The sequence below is a fragment of the Miniopterus natalensis genome, chromosome 7, assembly GCF_054644295.1.
Source record: "Miniopterus natalensis isolate mMinNat1 chromosome 7, mMinNat1.hap1, whole genome shotgun sequence".
In the NCBI taxonomy this organism is placed as follows: domain Eukaryota; kingdom Metazoa; phylum Chordata; class Mammalia; order Chiroptera; family Miniopteridae; genus Miniopterus; species Miniopterus natalensis.
The window spans coordinates 16,824,171-16,850,574 of NC_142087.1; the positions used below are offsets into that span (position 1 = coordinate 16,824,171).

The 26,404-nt window shown below is 48.9% G+C and overlaps 2 protein-coding genes across 5 annotated transcripts; one reads left to right on the forward strand and one right to left on the reverse strand.

Annotated features, from left to right (window-relative positions):
* PCED1A (PC-esterase domain containing 1A) lies at positions 1-5,276 on the reverse strand. 3 transcript variants are annotated; one of them, XM_087818835.1, is made up of 8 exons: positions 4,740-5,276; positions 4,259-4,414; positions 3,654-3,733; positions 3,305-3,549; positions 3,059-3,209; positions 2,703-2,949; positions 730-1,005; positions 1-383 (listed from the first exon to the last, which is right to left on the reverse strand). In XM_087818835.1, the coding sequence occupies exons 2-8, from the start codon at positions 4,380-4,382 to the stop codon at positions 136-138; spliced, it is 1,371 nt and encodes a 456-aa protein (XP_087674961.1). In that variant the 5' UTR covers positions 4,383-4,414; positions 4,740-5,276; the 3' UTR covers positions 1-135. The 3 variants fall into 3 exon arrangements, with proteins under 3 accessions (XP_087674961.1, XP_087674962.1, XP_016071294.1); XM_087818836.1 differs by having other exon boundaries at positions 3,311-3,549; positions 4,740-5,275; XM_016215808.2 differs by lacking the exon at positions 730-1,005 and having other exon boundaries at positions 4,740-5,275.
* VPS16 (VPS16 core subunit of CORVET and HOPS complexes) lies at positions 5,251-25,179 on the forward strand. Of its 2 annotated transcripts, XM_016215806.2 has the most exons (24): positions 5,252-5,356; positions 17,891-17,979; positions 18,244-18,341; positions 18,427-18,555; positions 18,645-18,789; positions 18,915-19,030; positions 19,119-19,241; positions 19,366-19,421; positions 19,775-19,864; positions 19,968-20,062; positions 20,228-20,304; positions 20,806-20,937; positions 21,034-21,161; positions 21,299-21,334; positions 21,526-21,634; positions 21,787-21,921; positions 22,017-22,125; positions 22,216-22,313; positions 22,398-22,505; positions 22,826-22,903; positions 22,999-23,168; positions 23,243-23,339; positions 23,983-24,086; positions 24,203-25,179. In XM_016215806.2, exons 1-24 carry the CDS (start codon positions 5,304-5,306, stop codon positions 24,345-24,347), a joined length of 2,520 nt encoding a protein of 839 aa, XP_016071292.2. In that variant the 5' UTR covers positions 5,252-5,303; the 3' UTR covers positions 24,348-25,179. The 2 variants fall into 2 exon arrangements, with proteins under 2 accessions (XP_016071293.2, XP_016071292.2); XM_016215807.2 differs by lacking the exons at positions 23,243-23,339; positions 24,203-25,179 and having other exon boundaries at positions 5,251-5,356; positions 23,983-24,081.
* Positions 25,180-26,404: the final 1,225 nt, after the last annotated feature.

Sequence of the window (26,404 nt, forward strand, 5' to 3'; positions counted from 1 at the left end):
TTCTTCCATGCCTTTATTGGTGACAGCAATGGACAAGAACAATGCCAGGCACAGCAATACCCTGGCCCAGCACCCGGGGTGGCAGGCAGGCCTTGCAGGGCTATTGGCACATCCAGCCCCAGCCCAAGATCCAGTCTACCCAGGCCATGTCCCTGAATGGGCAGGAGGCCGTCTGTCCAGTTTGTATGTGTGGATCAGTCTGTCTGAGTGTCTGAGCCGCTGCCTGCAGGGGCCCCCCATCCTTGGCACATGGTAGGGGCTGCTGGGAACACAACGTGGCATCCCCCGGTGGACCGCCGGGCCCCGGTGCTGACCATGGGGGATAGGGCCAGAGACTGGAGGTGGCAGTGGGCCAGGCACAAAGTTCACTCCAGGGCCACATCCTACAAAAGAACCAGTCATTTATCAGAGTGGGCTTCCAGCCAGGGTGAGCCCAGCTCTGCCTTTAGGTGCTCTGGTCCTCCAGGGTGAGTTTCTTTGGGCTTCAGTTTCCCCATGTACAAAATGTCAATACTACTTCCAAACCAGGAAACTGTGACAATCAATGAGCTGATTAATGAGTCTACAGATGTTGTTCCAGACCCAGCTGTGACTGAACCCAATGGGGGTGAGGGGTGGGCACAAGGGTGATCCAACTGCTCTCAGCCTGCCTGGACACAGGAGGCTAGTCTGGGGAAGGTTTGAGGAGAGGCTGGGAAAGGTGTGATGGGAGGCTGCAGAGGCACCTACCTAAGTGGGGTGGCACTGAGAAGTCTTCCGTTGTATTATAATTGAAGAATTCATGGGGTGGGAAGGGCTGGCATGGGAAAAAAGGGGCATCCTGGGGCAGGGGTGGGAACAGGGGAGGTGGGGAGGGCTGAGGAAGGGGGTAGAGAAAAGGCATTGGAGGGGGCAAGGGAGAGGGTGGGGGTGGGGGCAAGGCCAGCTGTTCCCCAAAGTCTGGGGGCTGCCCCTGGCTCCCCTGGAACAGATGATCCGGCTCTGGCCAGTCCTCAATCCACGGGTCTAGGAATGGGATGATTGTTTTAGGTAGGCCTGGGAGGCCAGGATGCCCTGAATTCCAGCCCTCCACACTTCTAAACCTCTACTCCCTCCTCTAGGCAGGAAGTACCCTCTGCTTTCTACCCAGTTTTCCTCATTCCCTCTCATTTCAGGCCAAGCGCAAGGTGTGTTCCTTGTTTCTTGCCTTTCTCAAAAGTCAGTAGATCCGCCTTTTTCTGACTTCATGCTCCCTTCCAGAGTCTTCTCCCTTTGTCTGCCCTGCTCCTGTATCTTTAGTTTTTCCCTCTCTGAGCAACTAACTGCAGACCAGTAAATAAGTTTAATAAGTCTTCTCTCTTAAAAACATAAAGATCCTGTCACTTCCTTCTCCCAGGAGTCCCCTGGCTCCTTTCAAACTTCCACAGAGTATGATGCCCAACTTCCATTCCCTCATCAACTGCTCACTGCCTCTTTTAACCCTGCTCCAATCATTTAATACTTTTCCGGCTAAATGTAGCCACTTCCTGGCAAATTTAACAAATGCCTTTCTTCCTGATAGTCACATGACCTTGCCAATAGCCTCGTCCTCCCTGAAAGTGCCTCTACCCTCATCTCCTTTTATTTCCTCCATTAGACACTCATCCCTTCCAACTCCAAAATGTGGCCATTGTTCTGCTGTCTCCACGGTTCACGCTCATGCCCTTTAGTTTCCATCTCTGTGAACACCACTGATTCCAAATCTACTCCACACTTCCACAGTACCTCAAATAGAACTGCCCTGAGCAAACTCACCAACTCAGCCTCCCACCCAACTCTGCCTTTGACGCCCCCAATTTCTGTAGCTGCAAACTGGATTCAGAAAACATGAGCTACTGCAATCTAGCCTTACAATCTTTAAAGAATCCCTTCTTTGCTGGGGATCAGTTCTCTCATCTAAAAAACAAGGAAATTGGACCATTATAGAATCAAAGTCCTAATTCACCTCCCTGATAATCCAATTCCCGGGTGTCAAGTCCCAGAAGTCTGCCTCTATGACATTCCTGGCCTGTCTGTGCCACCATCCTCTCCAGTGCTGCAACAAACAGCTTTCTAATACAATCTGTGCCTCCAATTCATCAAACACTATCCTGTGGAGATACTGTGCACACAGCAATCGTGCTAGACACTGGAAGCAAAAGAACTCATGACTTGTCAAGAAGTGAGGCAGGAAATTTTCCCTTTGAGGACGTGATCCAAAGAAGCAGATGTGGAAACAATCAGCCATGATGCCCCCTTTGTGAGCAGGCAGGAACTGAGAGGCTGACAGCACCAGCCAAGGGGCGTCTTTGCTTCTGCCACACTGCCTGGATTGCCATTCTTCCCTTTCTGTCTTTCCATCCTTCACTTCCATGCCTAGCTCAAATTACCCCCAATTTCTTTCCTATTCATCTGTAGGGTAGGGATCTTTTGACATGCTGTCTTATGTACTCAATACTTGTATAAGCTCACTTGTGTACAGAGGGCACTATATGGCTAGACCAGACAGAACCAGAACTTGACTGTAATGTTGCTGTGTGATCTCACCCTCCCCAGGGGGTGAGAAAGAAGCACTCAGGGTCTACAGCAGTCCTTAAGGGGCCTCTATTCCCCTGGAACAGCTGTCCTGTTTTGTCTGTGCACCCTGTGCTATGAGGGCCCTCTCATGTGCTATCACGACCCTCCCCATTCATGATGGGGCTCACCAAGGGTGTAGTCACGCTTCGGCAGCTCCACGCCCCAGGCGTCAGCCACATGGGTCAGAAGCAAGTGTGAGAGGTGGCGGTGGGCATGCTGGTCCCAGTGGACACCGTCCCGGTGCCGGTGCCGTACTGCATGCCGGAAATGAAAGTGGAGGTCCAGGACATCAAAGCAGTGGTCCCCAGCCAGAGTAGCACTATAGAAGTTCCCTTCAACCACATCTCGCCGCAGAGAGCACGCCAGGGGCTGGAGCTGAGAGAAAGTGCAGCATCTCAGAGCCACAGAATGAAGCAGGGTGGGGAGGAAAGGTCCTCTACCAATCAACTGTCCCCTCCCTCATCCTGATGGGCTGGTCACTTGCCTCAGGCAGAAGGAAACCCCCAGTGACACGCTCCCCAAGGGGCATTGCCATGTTCCACACCAGCAGGCAGGAGTCTGGCAACACCTGGTCCATGCGCACAAATACTCGCTCTAGGTTCTCTCGGTAGCTCTCCATTGAGCAGCGGCCATACCTGTTGGGCAGCACACAGGGTGGGCAAGAGCACAGAGGTAGAGAGCCTCTGAGCCATATCTCCACCCCCCAACCAGTATATCCCTCTCCCCTTGCCTCAACCTGGACAGATCCCAGAGGCAGGAGTTGATGATCACCAGGTCCGGAGTAGGCCCATATGTCAGCTCTTCCAGGACGCCCTCGAGGTACTCGGAGTAAACTCGGGTGAGGAAGTAGAAGCGCACAAGGTGGTGGCCAGAACCGGAGCAGAACTGGCGGACCTCCCGGTACTGTGTCCCATTGTGCAGCTCGCCCAGCTGACCCCCAGCCACCAGCTGGTCCTGTTCAAAGCTCAGTTCCCCCTGCCCGCCCCCCCAGCTGGTCAGACCCATGCCAGGGAGGAGAACCCTGCCAGGCCAGGGCCTGTGCCTCCCCCCCACTGGCATTGCTACCAAACTTCCCTCACCTTGGCTTTCAGTTGGGCAGCTGTGAGCAGTGAGTCTTTCTGGAGCAGGAGCACCAGGTCCTTGTACACAGCTCGCTGAACTGCAGGGAGACAGATCACGGAGCTAAGGCAGGCCTCACCCCATCCCAGCTTCTCCCAAGTCCAGGCTCCCCATCTTCCTAGGGCTGGAGTTGCCCAACACCACTCCTGTGGAGTGTTAATTTTGAGGCAGGAGAAAAGGCAAGGTTCAAAAGTCCTGGCACTGCCACTGATCCTACTAGTTGTGCATCACCCCAACTTAGTATACAGTGACCCAACATCACCTAGCAGAAGTCAGCCAAGTCACCTGGGAGATAGACAACACAATCTGCCACTCTCATAAGGGAAATTATGGGAGATGTCAGGGAGAAAAAAAACCTCTAAGCAAGGATGGTGTGAAAAGCTTGACAGGCTACATCTGTCAGGACACCTGTGGAAGGTGCACAAGGAAATAAAACGAGAAAACCTACTAGACTGGAATACACTACGGGTCAGAAAGGAGGTTAGAGATGGAGACCAAGTGTCTAGGCTTAGAAAGCAGACTGCAGCTGCGGGACTGGGAAGTGTGATCCTAGAGGAGCACTCACTTGAGTCCCCCAAGATGACCACAAACTTGTTGTGTAGCAACTGTTGGACTTCCGAGGCCTGGAGGTGGACCATCGCGCTTCGCAGCGGGTGGCGTGGCTCCTTGTTCTCCAGACAGAAGACCATGCTGCCGTTGACTGACTACGAACTACGATGGGCTGCAGAGAGAGGCCACTTAGTTGCCAGGGGTCAGAAACTCAGGGCTGATCTGCACCAGGGCCCATCGCGGGATAAATCAGACCAGTGCCGGCCCCTCCCCAGCTGCTCAGGGCTACAGAAACCAGGCGGCAGCGATGGTGGCGGCGGCGTGGGGCCCACGGTGGCGCGCGCCTCGGTCACAGCGGGCACCAGAGGCAGGGGGTGGCGGGGCACGCAGTCCTCCAGCGCCGAGGCTCTCGCCGCCCGGCGCAGCCCAGCGCCCCGCCACGTGCCCGCCACCGCCACCGCCTCGCGCATGCGCGCGCGCCCGCTAGCGCCAATTACCGAGTCCCGGGGCTCCAAGCAGTTCACCCGCGAACAGGGCAGGCCCGCGCGCTGCGCGCCTCGCCTGCGGTGAGCTCCAGGACTAGCCTCATGTTCCCGCGCCCAGGGCGGTCGGTCGATGGGTGCTGCACAGTCCCGCCCCGCAGAGCCCGTGCGACCCAGTTAGCCGTCGGTGCGAAGCCCGGCGCCCAGAGTTCTCCATGCGTGCGTCGCGGCGGCCCCGACGGCGCCTCCGGCCTCGGCGCTCGGGGCGGCTACGCTCATAGCTCCCACTTCCGGTCACCCATGTCCCGCCCTGTGCTACCCTCACGCCCGAGGGGACAGGAAGGAGGCGGGGCTGGCTTCGGTGTCCGGGCGAGAGCCCGGGCCGGGCTCACTGAGGCGGGCACTAGGCCCGGGTGTGGGCGGGGGCGCGGCGGCGGCTGAGTGCAGCCGCCCAGAGCGCCGATGGCAGCGGCGGCGGCTCACCACGTGATCCAGGAGGGCGGAAGCGGAAGTGCCGGCCTGGAGCCCGCGCTAGGAGGGTGTCCCTTCAGCGCTGCCCAGCAGCCCCCTGCCCCAGCCATGGACTGCTACACCGCGAACTGGAACCCGCTCGGGGACTCTGCCTTTTACCGGTGAGCCGCCCCGCCCTTCCGCCCACGGCCTGGCTTACCCCGCTCTCCCGCCGGCTCCAGTCTCGGGGCGGAGCCGGCAACGCGCCACCCCGTCACTCTGGGCGCTGGGGTCCGCCCCTCGCCGGCTCTGCCCCCCGGCGTCTGCCGCTTAACCTACGGAAACTGAGGCAAACGTAATGGCCACACAAGTAGGGGCAGAGCCGGACGCTGAAGCCTAGGTCTGTCAGCCTCCGGAATGATGCTCACATCATGTTGAAGGAGGCCGCCCACTGGTGACACGAGTGCCCGGTCTCCTGCCCGGATGTGCGGGTCTCGGAGCGGGGCAGGGTCGCACGGCGGGCGGGGTAGCAGTGCTGACCAAGCCTGGGCGAAGGGGGACGAGTCGCCAGTGAGCCCAGGGGCTGCACGAGTGAGCACCCCTAGCTAGGGCAGCCCTCCCATGGGATTCGTAGAGCCGTAAACTACTAATTTTTCTAAAGTGTAAACTGATTACATCATTACCCTGGTACAAACTACTCCTGTTTGATATATGAGTCAGCTCCTGTTTATCTCTGCAACTTCATTTGCCCCTCTTGTACCCAAATTTTGTGTTCAGTTACACAGAACAGGACCCCAATATACCACAGTGTTTCATGGCTCCCTGTGTTTGCACCAGCCTGCAGTTCCTTCTGTGGGTACTGCCATTTCCTTCATTATTTATCTGGATATTCTTGCTCATCCTTTAGGATTTAGTTCAAGGGTCCTTTCTGAAATCTTCCCTGATCCAACACAGTAGAGACAGCTGCCTTTCCTTTGGGCCCAGCGCCAGGGTCTGTTATGTATGGCACAGTAGGTTTGTATGGTAGGTTTCTTATGCTAAGCCAAGTTCCTTGAGGGCTGACAGTGTATTTCTTGCATTTCATTCTCTCCAGTGCATATTTAGAACAGTGCCTGCTATGTAGTAAGCAGTTGCCCAATAAAGTTTTTAAAAAACACTTTATTTTCATTGCAACTAAAGATCACAAAGACATCTCATTGGGGTCTTATTTCAATAGAAGACACCATTTTGCCCTTAAGAGGGACAAATGCCTTGTGGCAATTTTTAGAGCTCTATTGTATTTGTTGTTTACTTCTGATTTTTCTTTTTTAATCCATACCTGAGGATATTTTTTCCATTGCTTTTCAGAGAGAGTGGAAGGGGGAGAGAGAGAGAAACATCTATGTGAGAGAGACATCCATTGGTTGTCTCCTGCACGAGCCCCCTGGATCTAGCCTGCAACCGAGGCGCACGTGCCCTGGGCTGGAATTGAGCCTGGAACCCTTCAGTCCACAGGCTGACCCTCTAACCACTGAGCCAAACCAGCTAGGGCTATTTCTAATTCTTACCTCTCATAAATATGTTTATACACTATGGGAAAAAATTGCAAAAGTTTAGTCAAAATCAGTAAAGTCACTAGGAAATAAGAATGATATTAACTGTTTTTGTGGAAAAGGGATGTCATTTGGCATGTAACTTAGTGTATACAACACAGCGTACACTTTTGAAAATACTGACTTGTATTACTTTTATAAATACATGTTGCCTTCACAAGCTTATTAAATGAGAGTACTAAAACTGATGACCTCATTACTACAGAACTCCTGTTTATGATATGAAGTTTTAGCTTTGTTGATACACCAATAAAGTTTTAAATGAATGTGTTAACCTGCATAGTTCCCCTACTTATATTTACTTTTGTTGCTGTAGTGCCAGAAAGGAGTAGAAGTCTAAGCCTTGCTGTGGAGCATGTGTTATTTTTGCTAACAGGTGTTGTGCCTATCTGTATACTTCACACTTTGCTAAGTACTTTACCTGTATTAACTTAAGTCTCACAACCCCACAAAGTAGGGACCATTATTAAACCCATCTTACTGATGAGGAAACTGAGGTGCAGAGAGGTTAGGTGATGAGGTTCACAGCTAGTAAGTAGTGGAGTGAGGATTTAAACTCAGCTTTATTCTAGAGCCTGTGCTAAATAAAGCCTAGGTTTGTTGGTTTTTAACAGGAAAATAAAATAGCATGTCCTCGCTTTTCTACTAGAGTGGAAATGTTTTAAGTGCAGATACTTGGTGTTATTTGTATTTATGTATAGCCTTATGCCAGGACTTAATACATGTTCAAGTAAAGTGAATGGATGATAAACAGGTGGCAGACAGTGCATTTTGAGTCCTATCTACAGGACAGGATTCTTTTTCATTGGAGGTAGTGTTCTGGAAAACTAACTAATTGGGGAAGTCAAGGAGAGTGAATGGTGACCAGTTCTTATCGGGCTTCAGAATTTTAGCTGTTTTTTATCCTAAAAACCCAATTTGGGATAACCTTATTAATTAATTTTGCTCAAACCTTTGCCAGGCTGAATGTATATCAACCAATAAGAAGACATGGACCCTGTCTGTTCTCATAGAACTTACAGCCAGCCCGGGAGACTGTTGATAAGCACTGATGACCCAGTATTTGTTTGATAATAATCACTATAAAGAAGAGGTATAGTGTCCTAAGACAGCATATAACAGCCTGGTGAGTTAAAAGTACAGAAGGCTTTCTGAAGGAAACCAGAACTCATCCAGGGGATAATTAGACATTGGTGCAGGGAGTGGGATAGGGAATAGCATATACAAAGGTCCTGAGGCAGGAGAGACTGGGGCACTCTCAGTGACCTGAATAAAGAGAGCCAAAGTGGCTGGAGTGCCAAAGGCAGGGATGGGGGCAGACGAGATGAGGTTAATGCCTTTCTCTTAGGGGCCACACCCTGCAGGACCTTATAGGCCACCTTTATTTGAAGAGTAGTAGGAAGCCTAAATAAAGGGTCTTAATGAAAGGATTGATGTGATTGTATTTGCAGGTGTGTGTATGTTTGATTACTCTAGATAGGTCATATAAGTGGAATCACACAGTATTTGCTCTTTTGTGACTGAAACAAATCAATGTTTCTCTTTCTCTCTCTTTCCCTCTCTCGCTCAAATCAATAACTAAAAATTAAATTTTAAGAAAAGAGACCAAGTGATTTTCTGAATTTGTCCCATTGCTTCCTTGTGGAGCCTTTTAACTTTTTTCTGTGTCATAGCCTGTATTTCCTGTAACTGTTAGATCTAAAGACGTGATTAGATTCTGGTTGAACATTTTTGGCAGAAATGCTTTGTAGGCAATGACATGGTGCTTGTGCTGCATCACATCTGGAGTCACCATTACATTGTGTTGTCTGCTATGAGGGACATTAACAAGGGGGTTAGGATGGTGATGTCCACATCCTTCATTGGGATGCTGCACTGGTTCCATCAGTATGAGTTTAATCACGAGACAGAGACCATAGAGTGATGAAATAGGTGAAGTTTCATATAAACAACTCTTACACTGTGACAAAGTAACTATAAAATAAAATAAAACTCTGTCCTATAGGGCTGAGGAGAAAGGATGGACAAACTTAGAAGGGAGTGGGGGTATCCTCCTCAAGCTGATGTTCCAACCTTGATGGAAGAGGTATAGTTGCAGCCTACTGGGTGGTGAAGTTTGCTGGTTTGCCTGGGCCAGAGCTGGTCCACAGTTACTGGGCAAGCAGGAAGCAGCCCTCCTGGGCACAAATGGGGCACAGATCAGCCATAGCTGGTGGCCTGGTTCATGGGTTTGCACAGGGGTTAGAAGCACCAATGTGAGTGGGAGACCTGGAGCATGCAGTGTCTGTGTGGAGAGAGCCACAGGAAGATGGACACCAGTCTAGGCCAAGCCTGTGAGGTCATCAAAGGATTGTGTGTTGTGGGTGCATGTTGGGCAGAGCATCACCAGGTGTCCTCATACCCCCGGTGCTGGCTGACCTTGCTGCTGTAAATAGCCAGAGAGCCCCTTCCTTGTGCAGTGTTCCTACACTGCCCTCTACTGAGAAAGGCTAACATCTAGCTCACTGTGGAGCACATATTGAAGGGTGAATTTGGAGTTGACAGACAATAAATTGATAACTGGCACAGTCTACACTTTGATTACTCATCTCCATATGCACCCTCTGCACACTTTTGAACTCCCTTATAACAACAAAACAAGTCTATATTTCTGCTTAAGAAGCTACCACTATCCTTACAAGTAAATATTCTTTCCCAAATTGAGAAGACATATAGTCTTAACAGTCATATCTATCACTCTATTAATTTCTCCTTCAGTCCCATTGAATATCCATTCTGTTACCCAAAAGTTAAATTGTAAAGTTAACCTGCAGTTATTTGTGTATAAATAAAAATGAGAAGGAGAGAGAAGATAATGGCTAGTGTATACATATAAACACACACATGTAACAAGCATGAAGAAAATATGCAAAGTGACTATAGTCTTCATTTCTATAATTGGTCATCAGATTGTAGTTGATATCTATGGCTTCCTTCAATTGTCCTCAACCAGAACCTCCACTGCTCTGGGCTCCTTACATAATGGAGTGACCCAAACCTTCATTTCTCGGTCATTCTGCTCTTTTGGTTGCTGAGGTTTTTCATTAACATTTACAGTTAGGTACAGAAGTACTAAAAGGTGCCTCAGAGGACCCCCTGGGTATTAGACATAGTCCTTCTTGCCTCCATTATGTAGCAGCAACTCAATTTCCCCTTGGTAATCAGGATAGTCACTTCAGCCAGTAAATGAACCCCATTTTCTTATGCCTGTTGGTTAGGTGGCATAAGGAGCCCAAAGTGGCAAGATGGCCCTCAGTATTCCAGTTCAGTGAATCTGTTACTGTATCTCATGGTGGAAACATTCTCCCTGTGGAGACTAACCTCACCTAACCAATAGATCTCAAAGTTACCTGAACTGGAAGCAATATTTTTGTAAGAGTCATTAGGTGTAATAATAAGAGCTACTCTCACTTCTACCCCTTGATTCTGGGTCCCAGGTATTCTGACTCTGGAGGAAACACCATGTAATAGTCTCTGATGCAAAGCACAAGCTGCATCCTGTAAAATAGAGCTCCATCCTTTTAGGATACTGTCTCCCAGTTGGTGCTATAACTGAGTTGTCAGTGAGTTTAGTCCAGCCTCTTCTGGGTAATGGGATATATGGTAAGACTAATTGATTCCATGGACTTGAGCCCACTGCTGCACTTTCTTTTTTGTGAAATGAGGTCCTTGATTAGATGTAATGCTTTGCAGAATGTCACACCATTAGATAAGGCATTCTGTAATTCCACAGATGGTGGGTGCTGGCAAAGGCATTATAGGTAGGGAAGAAAAATCCACATCCATAATGTGTCTGTATTCCAGTGAGGACAAATCATTGCCCCCTTCATGATGGAAGAGGACCAGTGTAATCAACTTGCAGTTTGGTCCCCCTGGGAATGGTACCATATTGGGACCATGTATTGGTCTCTGCTGTTGACGGGTTAACCATGGAGCAGTAGTGTTAGCTAGGGTAGCCTTGGGGAGGGAGGCTCCCAAGACTTCTTCCCCAATTGAGGTAATCACAAGGTTTTCAAGCAGAGGAAGGTAAGTCTCCTCAGACATGAGTGCAAGCTACTTCTACTGGTAAGGAAAGCTCAGAATGAATTGGGGGTTCAGGATTGTCTCATCTGGGTCTAACCAGGTATCTTCCTTCTAGTTTTCAGGATTCCTTTCTTTCCTGATCAGTGCTCTAAATTTCACATGAGAAATGTCATGTTGGTGAATTCAACTGGTTATAATTTAACAACCCACATAATTAAATTTTGCTTTTGATTTTCAGCAGTAGCAGCTGTGTGGCTGCAATAAATACAAGATTCTTTTAGGGCTATTCTAGACACTTTCTGCTCATACTATGACTTGAGCTGAAAGTTAACCGACCCAAGCTAGTCATTTTCTCTTTGTAAATGTTCAAGTGCACTCAAAATAATCCATCCACACCACAGCCCTTATAATCATCATTACTGCCATACAGTCAAGCCCAGAAGTTACTCCCAAAGCACATGTTTGACTTGGCATTTCACTACAGAAAACTGCAGTCTTGATTAATTGTGATGTCACTGCATGTAATGGATTACTAACATCAGTTTCCCATTGGCAGGGAGCTCAGCACTGTACCCAAGCTTTAAGCACATGACCAAACTAATCCTCAAATCCCATCTTTAGGGGTCTGTCTCTTGGGACCACTCTCAGAGCCAAGTCTGTAATCAGCCTGGGCCAGTCAAGAGACAAACTGGGAAAGTTTAATAAATATAAAGAATTATTAAACTGTGATAAAACAGTAAAGATATAAGAAAATGTTATACGGTAGCCTAGAGAGAGTACCCAAGAAATGAGAAATTTAGAAGGGGGGTCCCTTTCCTCAGGCTGGGGTTCAGACCTCCTTGGAGAAAATACAGGGTAGGGCAAAAGTGGGTTTACAGTTGCCTACCTGGTTTGGTTCAGTGGTTAGAGTGTCGGCCCGCAGACTGAAGGGTCTTGGTTTCAATTCTGGTCAAGGGCACGTACCTCGGTTGCAGGCTCGATCCCTGGCCATGGTAGGGGCATGTGCAGGAGGCAACCAATCAGTGTGTCTCTCTCACATTGATGTTTCTCTCTCCCTTTTTTTCTCCCTAAGAAGCAATGGAAAAAATATCCTGGGGTGAGGATAAAAAAAAAAAAAGTAGTTTTACAGTCATTCATATGGAAAATAATATAATAATAAGTAATGATACAGGAATAAATTCTGTTTTCCGTACTCACGACTGCAAACCTACTTTTGCCTCACCCTGTATAGTTGCAGACTACTAGATGGCAGAGAAGTTCACTGCTTTGCCTACCCCTAGCGGGTCCACAGTTCTTGGGAAAGCAAGAAGCAACCCTCTGGGGTTCAGGGGTTAGGGGAGCACAGGTGAGCTACAGCTGGTGGTCAGGGCTGTGGGTGTGCAAGGGGAGTGGGGTAGCTGGTGCTGGCAGGCAGCTTGGAGCACACAGTGTCTGTAAGGTGAGCCACAACCAGTAGCTGGGAGCATGGGTGTGCAGAGGGGGTCAGTGGAAACACTCAAGTGGGCAGCCAGGGCAGCCAGTGGCCAGGTATCTTGGCATGCAGAGGAAGTAAAGCCTGGTGTGGCCAGGAGGCCTGGAATGGGGTGTCTGTACAGGGAGCTGTTGGAAGGTGATCACCAGTCTGGGCAAGCCTTCTAGGTTGTTGCATGGCGGGGGCAGGTCACCACCCGATGTCCTCATACCCTAGCTGCTGGCTAAGCTCTGCAGGAAGCAGCAGGAGAGCCCCTTCCTCATTCAGCATCCCTCCTGCACCCTCTACTGAGAAAGCTTAACATCATTCTCATTGTGAAGGAAAAATGTTTAAAGTGATGCTGTCCCTTAAACACAACACATATTGAAGGATGAATTTGGAACTGAGTGGCAATGAATTGATAACTGGCATGCTAGGTCTGTGTGAATCTCTATTTTCCCATCAGATTTTTACCCATAATTTTAGTAACAAAATGTCAAAAATGCATATGGGGCTATAAAAATTGAAATAATACAACAATATGTAGCCTACAAATTGGAAGTCCCCCTACCTCCCTCCCCTGCTCATCACCCACCAGCCATTGTCTGGCTTAGTGTGGAGGCCTCTGAGCATTTTCTCTATGTATTTATATACATTCCTGTGATTATATGTAAATATGCTTGTCAAAAGTATGTGCTCAGTTTTTTATTACATAAATGAGTTCATATGGTTCATACTGAGCTGCAGCTTACATTTTTTAATTTAACAATATGTCTTAGAGATAATTTCATGTCAGTATACACAGAGCCACCTTTTGTTTTTTGTTTTGTTTTCTTTAATCCTTACCTAAGGATATTTTTTCCATTGCTTTTTAGGAGTGGAAGGGGGAAGGGGAGAGAAGAAGAGAGAAAGAGAAATATTGATGTGAAAGACACATGATTGGTTGCCTCCTGCAAGTGCTCTGTCCAGGGCCGACCAGGGCCGGTGATCGAACCTGTAACCCAGGTACATGCCTTTGACCAGGAATCGAACCTGAGACCCTCTGGTGGGCAGGCCAGTGCTCTAAGCACTGAGCAACACCTGCTGGGGCCAGAGTCACCTTATTAATGGCCACATGGTATTGCCCAGAATGGGCATATCATAGTTTATTTAACCAGTCCTGTTTTGGTGGACATCTTCTGAAACTATTTTTAAAATGTTGCAGTGAATTCGTACCTTTGTGCATTTGAGCAAGTAGTTTTCTGAGTTAGGCTCTTGGAAGGAAACTGCTAACTCAGAAGGTGCACAATTTAAAAGTTGAATAGCTATTTTATGTAATAAAATCATTTCCTTGATATTGTCTGAGTTTTGTGTCTTGCTCTAAAAGGCTCTTCCATAGTTCACATTATAAAAATATTAGATTATATTTTCTCAAGATTTTTATGTTTTTAAAATATTTTCATGTAAAGTTGTCTGATGTGGCCTTAGACTATCTTTCCTTTAGTTTTATTTTCATTTTTAAAAATTAATTAGGTGATAAATGGTGATAGAAGGAAACTTGACTTGGCATGGTGAATATACTACTACATACAGATGATGTGTTGTAAAATTGTATACCTGAAACCTGTGTAATTTTATTAATGTCATCCCAATAAATTCAGTAAAAAATAAATAAATATTAATTAGAGTCTTTTGTATTTTTGTTTCTTTTAGCTGATGTATTTTCTAGCAAAACAAGAGTAATTACATGGCCTTGTTAAGCTACTTGAGTTTAGGCCCAGTCAAAGCTGAGGTTCTATTGGCCCGGGGCTAAACTAGCAGGAGAGCCTTTTGTATTTTTAAGAAAATACCTCTTTTTCACATTTGTCACAAACATTTTTCCCTCTTCATAGTTTGTCTTCCTGCTTTATTTTTTAGTGAATTTTTAAATGTATAAAAGTGGGAGATTTTTTGTGTGTTTTTTTTAATGTTTTTATTGATTTCAGAGAGAAGAAGGGAGAGGGAGAGACAGAAACATCAATGATGATCGACTGACTGCCTCCTGCACACTCCATACTGAGGATCGAGCCTGAAACGGGTATATACCCTGACCAGGAATTGAACTGTTAACCTCCTGGTTCATAGCTCGACGCTCAACCACTAAGCAACACCGGCCAGCCATAAAAGTGTTTTAATGTTAATTATTTCAACAAATAACTATTGGCCCTGCCAAGTAGCTCAGTTGGATAGAGCATCAGCCCCATACACTAAGGTTGTGAGCTCAACCCCTGGTCAGGGCACATACAAGAATCAGCCAATGGCCCTGTGGTTAGAGCCTTGGCCTGTGCACAGGAGTGTCTTGGGTTTGATTGTGGTCAGGAGCCTGTACCTGGGTTGCAAGTTGGAGCCCCTCTCCTGGTTGGGGTGCTTGCAGGAGGCAACCAATCGATGAGTCTCTCACATTGATGTTTCTCTCTCTTTCTCTGTGCCCCCTTCCCCTCCCCCCTCCCTTCCACTCTCTAAAAATTAATGGAACAAATATCCTCACTCCTTGGGTGAGGATTAATATATGTATACACACACACACACACACACACACAAAATTAGCCAATGAATACATAAATGAGTGGAACAACAAATCGATGTTTCTTTCTCTCCCTTCCTCTCTAAAAGCATCATTAAATAAAAAAAACTTACTTAAAAACTAAGTAAGTGTTACTGTTTAAAAACTCAAAGTCTCAATCCCTGCTCTTATTCAACTGATTCTACCCCTCACCTACAAGTAACCACTGTTACTAGATTCTCGTAAATCTTGCAAAAGTTTCTTTTTTCAAATGGAAGCAAGTATAAATATGCGTTGGTTTTACCGCCTTTTATGTAGAAGTATACAGAAGTTCTTAGTTTTTATTTGTTGGTCTTTTTCAATGACGCTTCTGAGTTTTATATCATGCTTAGAAATTGTTTCTACTTTGAGATTTAAAATATCCATGATCTTTTTCTCTTGTGGCCTTATTTTTTTTAACATTTAAATTTTGAATTCCATTTGGAAAATATTTTATTGTAGAAATTAAGTAATGAAATAGTGTTTATTGTGATTTTTTCCATATGAGCCATTGTCTTATTTTAAGTATCAATTTGCACCCATTTTATTACATGGGTGCAAATGCCATCTTTATTACATGTTCAATTCCCAGGTCTTTTTTTTTATTCTGTTCTCTTCCATTAATCTATTTTTTTACTCGTGTGCCAAAACAACAGGTTTGGGGGGGGGGGTTGTTTTTAATATGTCTTTATTGATTTCAGAGAGAGGGAGGGAAAGGGAGAGAGAGGATAGAAACATCAGTCAGGAGAGTCATTGATTGGCTGCCTCCTGCATGACCCCCACCGGGGATCGAGCCCACAACGTGGGCATGTGCCCTGACCAGGAATCGAACCACTAATCAAACTGCAGTCTCCTGGATCATAGGTCGATGCTCAACCGCTGAGCCATGCTGGCCAGGCCCAAAACAACAGTTTTGATTAACTTGAGTTTTATGTAGTATACTTGATATCTGATATGCATGTTCTCATATTTTCAGATGTTCTTATATATCTTCCAGTATTCTCTTTCTGATGATCTTTTCCCCTCCAGACAAACTGTAGAGTCAGTTTGTGCTTCCCTTCCCCCAAAAAAATTGAGAGTGATTTTTATTGGAATTCTTGTGCACTTATAGATCATTTTGGAATATTTTTCTTTATTTTTTCTTTTTAAATATATCTTTATTGATTTCAGAGAGAGGAAAGGAGAGGGAGAGAGAGAGAGAGAAACATCAATGATGAGAGTCATTGATCGGCTGCCCCCTGCATGCCCCCCAACTGGGGATGGAGCCCGCAACCCAGGCATGTGCCCTGACTGGGAGTTGAACTGTGATTCGCCTGAATCCTAGGTCAATGCTCACTGCTGAGCCATGCCCGGCCAGGCTGGAATATTTTTCTATGTCTTCTATATCCTTGAGTAAACTTTGATTTGATTTTGTAAAAATTTTTGTTATGTCTATTTTTGGGTACCTTATAGTTTTGTTGCTGTCATGATCAGGATCTTTTTAAAGTTATATTTCTAATTGGTTCTTGCTATAGTATATAGACAATTAATTGGTATAGAAAATATATTGATTTCTGTTGCTCATTCAACTGAGCTCTTTCATTGTTCCATAGACTGGTTTGGATTTTCTAAGTAGACAATCACATTATTTGTAAGTAGTAGTAATCTCATTCCTTTTCCAAAATAGAAACCTCTGTGTGTGTGTTTTTTCTTTTGTTGTTGTTGTTGTTAATCCTCACCCAAGGACATTTTTTCCATTGATTTTTTAGAGAATGGAAGGGAGGTGGAGAGACAGAGAGAAACATCAATGTGAGAGGGACATATCAATTGGTTGCCTCCCACACTCACCCTGACCAGGCCGGGGATCAAACCTGCAGCCCAGGTACATGCCCTTCTCTGGAATTGAACCTGAGACCCTTCAATCCACAGGCCAACACTCTAACTACAGAGCCAAACCGGCCAGGGCTCTGTGTGTGTTTTCTTAAATAATTTTGGCTAGAACCCCAAGAAGAATGTCAAATAGAAAGAAGGTAATGGTGAGCATCTTTCTGATCTTTAATGGGAAGGCTCCTGAAATGACACCAGCTAAAACAGTCTCCTTAACCACCGTTTTATTCTTGATACCCTGGAATAGTGCCTACTCCTTCCTGTCCCCTTCTCCCCTCCTACTTTGTCTTTTCATGCAGCACACACTCTCTCCTCACACATCTCAGATTGCAGTCATCTTGTGCCAGCATGTGATTTCAGTTACCTGTCATAAGCCAAGCATTAACAAGATTGACATCTCTAAACCAGGACTCTTCTCAGCTCTGGACTCACTGAAGAGCTCCTCTTGGATTTCTTTCATGCACTGTTAACTTGGTGCCTCTAAAACTGAGTTTTTTATTAACTAGTGTTGAGCTGGACCCCTGGGTATAAAGCCCACTACCTGATTCAGTGTTAAGAACCAGAAATAGCCCTGGCTAAGGTGGCTCAGTTGGTTGGACGTCCTCCTGTGCACCAGGAGGTTGCCAGTTGGATTCCCTGTCAAGGGCACATGCCCTGATTTTGGGCTCCATCCCCGGTAGGGGGAGTGCAGGAGGCATCTGATTGATGTTATACACCCATATTGATGTTTCTCTATCTCTCCCTCTTCCTTCCTCTCTCTCTAAAAGTCAATAAACTATTCTAAAAAAACAAACAGAAGAAAGGCTTTCTACCCTGACTGACTCTCTGAGAGGGTTTTATTTCCTGCTAATATAGGCTCAAACCAGCCACCCCACCCTAGTCCTACCTCAGTTTTTGCCCTGGATATTGGCCACACAGCCTGCCTGTCCCAGAAACTCCTGCCATCCTTGCATACTTACCCCAAGAACCACATCCTTCCCTGCCAACAGCTCTTGTTTCCTTGCCTGCTGCACCTAAGCATGCATATAGCTGTTTCTAGTTATCACCCTCCCTCCCCACCACTGGAGGGGCCTCCTCAAGTTTCCTGTGGAGAACAAATAGAGGTTTTAGGGGTTCCTCTGGGGCTCACTTCATCTGGATGCATGGGCAGAAGGAGGCTAACCTCTGTTCATCTCTGTGTGAGCAGGAAATATGAGCTGTACAGCATGGACTGGGACCTGAAGGAGGAACTCAGGGACTGCCTGGTGGCCGCTGCACCCTACGGGGGCCCCATTGGTAAGACACTCCCTGCCACAGCATGCTCTGGGACCTTGGGGTGAACTCATGGTCCTTGACTCCTAGGAGTCCTATTGTTGGATTGTTCTTGTTGGCATATGGCACCCTTCCGCACCCCCCTCTCAAACCCCTATTGAGATGCTTTTAATTCTGGTTCTCATGAGGCCTGCTTCATATGGTGGGCATGAGGAGCTACTTCATGAGGCTGCTTTATATGCGCTGGGCTTAGGGAGCTAGGACAGGAGGTCTCTTTTCAAACTGCAGCACTGCTGAGGAACCCCTGGAAGAAGGAGAAGGCTGCAAGTGTACGGCCGGTACTTGAGATCTACTCTGCGTCTGGCATGCCTCTGGCCAGTCTGCTGGTGAGCACCTGCGGCCTGCCCTGGGGCTGGGGACTGGGCAGGGCTTCTGTGTCCCAAGACAGTCTCATGAACTTACTCTCTACAGTGGAAGAGTGGGCCAGTGGTATCCCTGGGCTGGTCAGCTGAAGAGGAGCTCCTCTGCGTGCAGGAAGATGGTGTAGTACTGGTTTACGGGCTTCATGGTGACTTCCGGAGACACTTCAGTATGGGCAATGTAGGGGCCACAGGAAGTTGGGAAAAAGGGATGGAGTCTGTGACCCTGTGGCTTTTTTAAGGCCCCTCTCCACTTGCCCCTTTCCCCAGGAGGTACTCCAGAATCGGGTTCTAGATGCCCGGATCTTCCATACCGAATTTGGTTCTGGAGTGGCCATCCTCACAGGGGCCCACCGCTTCACCCTCAGTGCCAATGTGGGTGACCTCAAACTCCGCCGAATGCCAGAAGTGCCAGGTGAGTACTGACACCCCTGAGATAATCATTCAGTGCCTATAGATGTGCTTCCAGACTGTGGGATCCACAGAGGCAGACTCTGTGGGCTCTGGTCATCCTGAGGTTTTCCTCTTCCCTGACCACAGGTTTGCAGAATGCACCCTCGTGCTGGACCACACTATGCCAGGACCGAGTGGCACACATTCTTCTGGCTGTGGGACCCGATCTTTACCTCTTAGACCATGCAGCCTGTTCCACAGTGGTGAGGGCCTGTGAAATGGAGGGGTGGGGAAGGCTGTGGGGAAGCACTGAGAAGTTAGTGTCTCTGGTGTCTCCCGGCCCTGCCCCAGACGCCCCCTGGCCTGGCCCCAGGAGTGAGCAGCTTCCTGCAGATGGCTGTCTCTTTCACCTACCGACACCTGGCACTCTTCACAGACACGGGCTATATCTGGATGGGGACAGCTTCACTCAAGGTTTGATCCTGAGATAACACAGGGGCACTTTGCCTTGTCCAGGGGAGATCTGTTTAGGGTAGAGAAGGGGCTTTTTAACCTGAGTGCTGGGACAGGACCATGACATTTCCCTGCATCCTTTCAGGAAAAGCTGTGTGAGTTCAACTGCAACATCCGGGCCCCCCCGAAACAGATGGTCTGGTGAGGATGGGAGTCTTGTGCTGGGGTTTGGGGTGGAAGTAGCCTTGTTTCTTGGGACACCTTGATTCATCCTGTCTACTGGCCAAACCAAGGGGAGCTTTCATCATATCTTCTCTGCCAGTGCACACTTGAGGGAAATCCCTGCCCCACTGTGGGCCTCAGATACACCCAGGAGCTGACAGTACAGGGTAAAATGAAAGCAGACAGGCCAATCAGAGGAAGGGGAGTGGGAGCAGGAGGCATGCTCAGGGCTGTGCCAAGGCAAAGTGATGTAAGCAGCAATATGAGAGACCTGGCTGTGGGCCTTGCGTCCCGTCCATGTCTCCTACATGTTTGTGTGGTGCTGTACACAGGTGCAGCCGTCCTCGCAGCAAGGAAAGGGCTGTTGTGGTGGCCTGGGAGAAGCGGCTGATGGTGGTGGGTGATGCACCTGAAAGCATCCAGTATCCTTGGAGGGCTACCTGTGGGGGTGGGAGAGGAGAGGGGAAAGGGGTCACCTGCCCCATCCCATCTTTGGATGTTCTTACGAACCTTAACCAAACTGAGGTTTGTGCTGGATGAGGACTCCTACCTGGTACCTGAGCTGGATGGGGTCCGCATTTTCTCGCGCAGCACCCATGAATTCCTGCATGAGGTTCCAGGTGAGGCCTTTACAAGGGCACCATGTAAGGGAACCTGGGACAGGGGCACTTTGGCACTGCAGCTGCTGTGGGCTGGTGCCCCAGAGCAGGATCAGGGCATTGAGGCATTGAGGCAGAGCTGAGAGTTCTCTGCCCCCTCCCCCACTCACCATCTCCCTTCCCCAGTGGCCAGTGAGGAGATCTTCAAAATTGCCTCAATGGCCCCTGGAGCACTGCTGTTAGAGGCCCAGAAGGAATATGAGGTAAAGCCCTGGGCTTCTCCCCAGGCCCCAAGATGCTCTCTATCCCCTTCCCCTGATTGGCCCTGCCCCCTGCCCCTGCCCCTGCCCCTGCCCCTGCCCCTGCCCCTGCCCCTGCCTCTGCCTCTGCCTGGATATGGGTGGACACAGCCAGGTACCACCTATGAAGAGAGGGATACAGGCAGGACACTAGGCTGGGCTGGAGAGGGCCAGCTCAGGAGGACCTTAGTGACATGGGGTCCTCCATGTGGTGTTAGCAAGGGGCAGGGAGCCCCCACTATCCCCAGCCCAGCCACAAGTCAGGGCTACTATCAAGAGGTCTCAGGGCCTCTCACAGGAAATTGTGAGGAATATGTGAACACCTAGGGTGGACTGAGTGGGCTGAGGTGGTTTGGGTTCCAGCCTCTGCTGCTCATTTGAATCACATCCCAGAGGGACTGGGGGCCAGATATGTGGGTATTCTCCTTCATGATGCTGTGTCCCTGGCATCCCCCCTTTCCCCAGAAAGAGAGCCAGAAGGCAGATGAGTACCTGCGGGAGATCCAGGAGCTGGGGCAACTGACCCAGGCTGTGCAGCAGTGCATTGAGGCTGCGGGACATGAGCACCGGCCAGACATGCAGAAGAGTCTGCTCAGGGTTGGCTTGGGCTACATGGCTGGTGGGAGGGGCACTGGGCGGGGTTGGGCTGGCAGTGAGGGGAGCTCTCCTCTGTTGCCCTCTGGCTCTTTTCAGGCTGCCTCCTTCGGAAAGTGTTTCCTCGATAGATTTCCACCTGACAGCTTCGTGCGCATGTGTCAGGACCTGCGTGTGCTGAATGCCATTCGGGACTATCACATTGGGATCCCCCTCACCTATAGCCAGTATCCCCAAGTATATTAGAAGGGTGTTCACAGCCAGGGGTGGCAGGGGAAGGGAAAGGAGCTTAGAGATGCTGTCTGAAGGTCCTTGGCAAATAATACTTATTCACCAATTGGATCCTTAACCAAGTAAAATGCAGATACAAGCAGCTCACCATCCAGGTGCTGTTAGACAGGTACAGCATGCCCAAGGGTGTGGGAGGAGGGCTCTAAGTGGGCAGGCATTACAGCCCCTGGTGGTTTCTTGTGGTCAGTGCTCCTGACCCATTTCTTTGGGATCTGGGAGTCCAAAGTTATAGACAGTGACCACTCTGCCCTCTCTTTCTAACCCACCTCACCCCTGTACCCGTTACCCCTTGCCTGCCAGGCTTGTGTTACGGAGGCTTTACCCCCTGGCCATCCAGATATGCGAGTACCTGCGCCTTCCTGAAGTGCAGGGTGTCAGCAGGATCCTGGCCCACTGGGCCTGCTACAAGGTGAGGATATAGGACAGGGTCCAGGAGCATTTAGGCACTTTCAGACCCTGGTGAGATGTAGGAAATAGGATGTGTAGGGCTGAAGTCCTGATCGAAGGCTGGTGGGGTTAGGGGTGAAATCCAGGTATATATGACACTCCTTCACTCTGCAGGTACAACAGAAGGACGTGTCCGACGAGGATGTTGCTCGGGCCATTAATCAGAAGCTGGGGGACACGCCTGGTGTCTCCTACTCTGACATTGCTGCACGGGCCTATGGCTGTGGTCGCACAGAGCTGGCCATCAAGGTGTGGGTGCCTAGCCCTTTCCAGACACTCTGACATGGGCAGTTGAGGTCCCCAGGCCAGCTCATTTTTTCTGTGTCTTCCTCCCCACCCCATAGCTGCTGGAGTATGAACCACGCTCTGGGGAGCAGGTACCTCTTCTCCTAAAAATGAAGAGGAGCAAACTGGCCCTGAACAAGGCCATCGAGAGTGGGGACACGGACTTGGGTGAGCAAGGTTTGGGTGAGGCCAAGGCCAGGGCCCCTGGGCTGAGCAAGGGGGCAGGCTGGAGTCTTCATCCTACCTATTGTCCCATAGTATTCACCGTATTGCTGCACCTGAAGAACGAGCTGAACCGAGGAGATTTTTTCATGACCCTTCGGAACCAGCCGATGGCCCTCAGCTTGTACCGACAGGTATGTGTAGTGGGCTGCAGTAGGACTGGAGCTTCCTGAGCCCCTGAGTTGTCCTTACTGACTGATTGCCTACCTTGACTCCAGTTCTGTAAGCATCAGGAGCTAGAGACGCTGAAGGACCTTTACAATCAGGATGACAACCACCAGGAGCTGGGCAGCTTCCACATCCGAGCTAGCTACGCTGCAGAGGAGGTCTGAGGCCCACAGAGTGGGTGGGGCCTGTGGGCTGGGCTGTTGGTCTGGTTACTTCACCGGGTATCTAGACCTCATATTTGGTACACACCCAATCTGGTTCTCACTGTTGAGGGAGAGTGAGAAGACATGAGGTCAGGATAAGTGTTGGTCCCAGAGGAGCTAGCCTTCCCACTAGGGACACCAGATTGGTTCACCCAACGGGTAAGGCTGGCCCTGGTGACCCTTGGCACAGGGATCAGGGAGAAAACTGTAGCCTGGGTGGGGAGGGCTGAGGTCCCTTGAGCTATGAGCTCAGGCTTCCCTTCTTGCTCTTACAGCGTATCGAAGGGCGGGTCGCAGCTCTGCAGACAGCAGCCGACGCCTTCTACAAGGCCAAGAATGAGTTTGCAGCCAAGGTTTGGTCTTCTCTTTTCTAAGAACCTCCTTGCTTCCTCTCCCAGTCTTCTCTCCTTTCCCTGTCATCCCCATCCTGCCTTATTCCTGTCCCTAGGCCACAGAGGATCAAATGCGGCTCCTACGGCTACAGAGACGCCTAGAAGATGAGCTGGGGGGTCAGTTCCTAGACCTGTCTCTACATGACACAGTCACCACCCTCATTCTCAGTGGCCACAACAAGCGTGCAGAGCAGCTGGCACGTGACTTTCGCATCCCTGATAAGAGGTAGGCTCAGGCTGTGAGTAGGTCCTGGGATCCCTCCCCCTCCAGTAGCACCTCCAAGCCTAACTTCCCTACAGGCTCTGGTGGCTGAAGTTGACTGCCCTGGCAGATCTGGAAGACTGGGAGGAGCTAGAGAAGTTTTCTAAGAGCAAGAAATCACCCATTGGCTACCTGGTGAGGCAGGGGCCCTCCCTCTACCTCCCACCAGGGAGGGTAGTCCTGGGGAGAGGACCAGGCCTAGAGATAGGCTGATGACCTATTGATGCATGTATTCAGCTAGCCAAAATAATTAGTGGGTGCTTCCTCTGTACACGTGTTCATGGGCCAAGTACATGAGAGAATGGGCCCAAGTCAGCCTGCAGATGCCAAGTAAAAGTCCTCTTTGAGTGGAGGGAGGAGAGGGAGGGGGACAGGGAAAGCACATCTGCCAGGCAGTGGAGTATATTTAGGGGATTTGTTTTCTGTGGCAGGCAGTTCAGAGGTGTGGTGGGTAGGTGGAGCAGCCATGAGAGAAAGCACAGGCCCTGAGAGGACAGGAAATGCCTGCTGTAAGAGGGTAGCAATAGATGGTGGAGTGGATGCATGGAAATAATTGGTCTCAAGGCTCTAACAGGTCTTCGGTTTAGGTTGTTTCTGCCCTGAGAATGTTGAGATCACACCTGTTGCAGGTGTGTGTTGGGGCAGGAGTGGGGGAATTATCGATATTGAAGGGTATATAAATTATACAGGAAAGATGTGTCCAATGGGCTTTTTTTCATAAGAGAGATGACAAGAGGGCTCTGTCTTATCTTCTCTCTCCATCCCCTTCTTCTCTAAGCCCTTTGTGGAGATCTGCATGAAGCAACATAACAAATATGAGGCCAAGAAATACGCCTCTCGTGTGGGTCCCGAACAGAAGGTCAAGGCCTTGCTTCTCGTTGGGTACGTTGGCTGAGAGCCCTGTGGGTGCTAGGTGGCTGAGCCAGTGGACTGATAAGGGGCAATGGTTTGTGTCCTTGGTCAGCCCAACACCATCTTCCCTCCTGCTCAAACCACAGAGATGTGGCTCAGGCTGCAGACGTGGCCATTGAGCGCCGGAATGAGGCAGAGCTGAGCCTTGTATTGTCCCACTGCACTGGAGCTACAGATGGGCCCACGGCAGACAAGATTCAACGGGCCAGGACACAAGCCCAGAAGAAGTGAGGGGCCTACCCTGCATGTCTCCTTGAGTCCTGGGCTTGGCAGAAGTGTCTGCTCATTCAGCTCCTCCCCCAGAGTTAAGCTGAGGAGCTGGGTGTGAAAGGAGCCAGGAATCTGGTTGTAAATAAAGTTGGAACATTTTAGAGTGCTTGTCTTATGCAGTCCCAGCTAAGCAAAAGCAGGCTAGAGGCAGAACCATATAGACACCTCAGCAAAACTCCATGTTTGTGTTGGGTCTGGAAAAGGAGCTTCTCCAGGTACATTTATAAGATACCTGCCCCTTTGTATGGTTACCAGGGAAAGCCCTCTCAAAGTCCCAGCCCCTAGAAAGATTATGGGGAGAGATGGCACAAAACTTAAGCAACAACTCATCAAGAACCATACTGAAAAGCATTGTACACACTTACACAAGAACCATACTAAACACTTGACCATTATTTCATTTATTCCATGTAACAGCCCTGTGAGAGAAGTAACAAAGGCCCTCCCTTTGCCTCTATAACTTGTTTCCTAAGCCCATTTCTTTTATGAATTACTTCTCCCTTTGTGATTTTATAAATAAATATTCTCTTATAGTTTGAAAATAAAATTAAATTAAAAATTAAGCCTGGCCGGGCATGGCTCAGTGGTTGAGCATCGACCTAGGATCCAGGAGATCACAGTTTGACTCCCGGTCAGGGCACATGCCCGGGTTGTGGGCTCGATCCCCAGTAGGGGGCGTGCAGGAGGCAGCTGATCAGTGACCACTCTCTTATCATTGATGTTTCAACTCTCTCTCTCCCTTCCTCTCTCTGAAATCAATAAAGATACGTGTTTTTTTTTTTAAATTTAAAAAGGAGAGATAAGTAACATAACCCCATTTTATAGAAGAGGAATTTGAGGTCCGGGGAGGTTTGGTAACAGCAAATATGTGGCAAAATGGATTTGAAACCATGTTGGACGTTTGGGAATCTTAGAGCTTCTCTTTGGATGTTGTGGTAAGAGAGGAGGGATGATTCAGGGCTTGAACTGCAATTAGGCCCTTTGTGAGCAGGGGAACCTGAGCAAGGCCTGGATGTGCACCGCAGTGAGAATTGGAGGACTAATGAGAGACATGTGGACAGCAGATTGTAGGGACTGGAGGAGGAGCCTTTGGAAACCTTGCCCACTGAACAGTGGTGAGCACTTCCTGAGTAGTCTCTGGGCTGAAGAGAAAAGATGGAATTCTCTTGGCAGTTCCGCCGAGGGAGGACTACGCTCTGGGGACCCTGGCTCCACCCTGCCCCGAATGGAGGTTTCATCCCCAGTCAGTAGGAGCACCTTTTTGGCCCTCTAGTCACCCTATCTCTAGCCTTCAGTTTGTGCTCCTAGACACCTTGGCTTCACGTCCCAGTGCCCTAACCCAACACTGAGGGCATTTTTTCTCTTGTTACCCCTTCGTCTAGAAGGGAGACAAAGGAGGAAACCAAAACCCAGAGAGAGGGCAGGCCTCACCAAAGCTTCCAGCTGCTGAAAAAGAGTGAGAGAGGCCTAGTAATATTTTTCTTTTTCTTCCCCCACCTGATTTGTAAATGTTAGTTTGTGGAAATCCTCCCAGGGGATATAAGTCAAACTGTAAAACAACCATTTCTTATGCTTACCACTTAATACATGGGTCAGGAATTTGGACAGGGTAAGACAGGGATGGTTTGTCTGTTCTACAGTGCCTGGGTCAACAGCTGGAAGACTCAAAGGTTGAAGGTGACTTGATAGCTGAAGGTTAGAATCATCTGAAGGCTTGGTAACTCACAGTCTGGCAGTGGAAGCTGGTTTCTGACTGGAATCTTAGCTGGGGCTGTCAGAACACATACAACCTACAACATGTGAGGTATGAACACATACCTCACAACATAGCAGCCAGGATCCCAAGGGCAGCATCCCAAGAAAGCCAGGCAAAGCTGTACTGCCTTCCCTAACCTAGCTTTGGGAGTCACATCTGCCACATTCTTTGTCCAGGCAGTCACATAGGCCTACACCACCCAATTTCTAAGGGAAATTGACTCTACCTCTTGATAGGGGAGTAGCAAGATTCTAGAAGAATG

Coding starts and splice junctions, on each gene's coding strand:
- PCED1A (XM_087818835.1), bottom strand. CDS start 4,382: ATGGTCTTCTGTCTGGAGAACAAGGAGCCACGCCACCCGCTGCGAAGC. Junction 3,734..4,258: donor GGTCATCTTGGGGGACTCAA/GTGAGTGCTCCT, acceptor GTCTCCCTGCAG/TTCAGCGAGCTGTGTACAAG. Junction 384..729: donor CTCAGTGCCACCCCACTTAG/GTAGGTGCCTCT, acceptor GTTCTTTTGTAG/GATGTGGCCCTGGAGTGAAC.
- VPS16 (XM_016215806.2), top strand. CDS start 5,304: ATGGACTGCTACACCGCGAACTGGAACCCGCTCGGGGACTCTGCCTTT. Junction 18,342..18,426: donor TGCCTCTGGCCAGTCTGCTG/GTGAGCACCTGC, acceptor TACTCTCTACAG/TGGAAGAGTGGGCCAGTGGT. Junction 22,506..22,825: donor CTAGCTACGCTGCAGAGGAG/GTCTGAGGCCCA, acceptor TTGCTCTTACAG/CGTATCGAAGGGCGGGTCGC.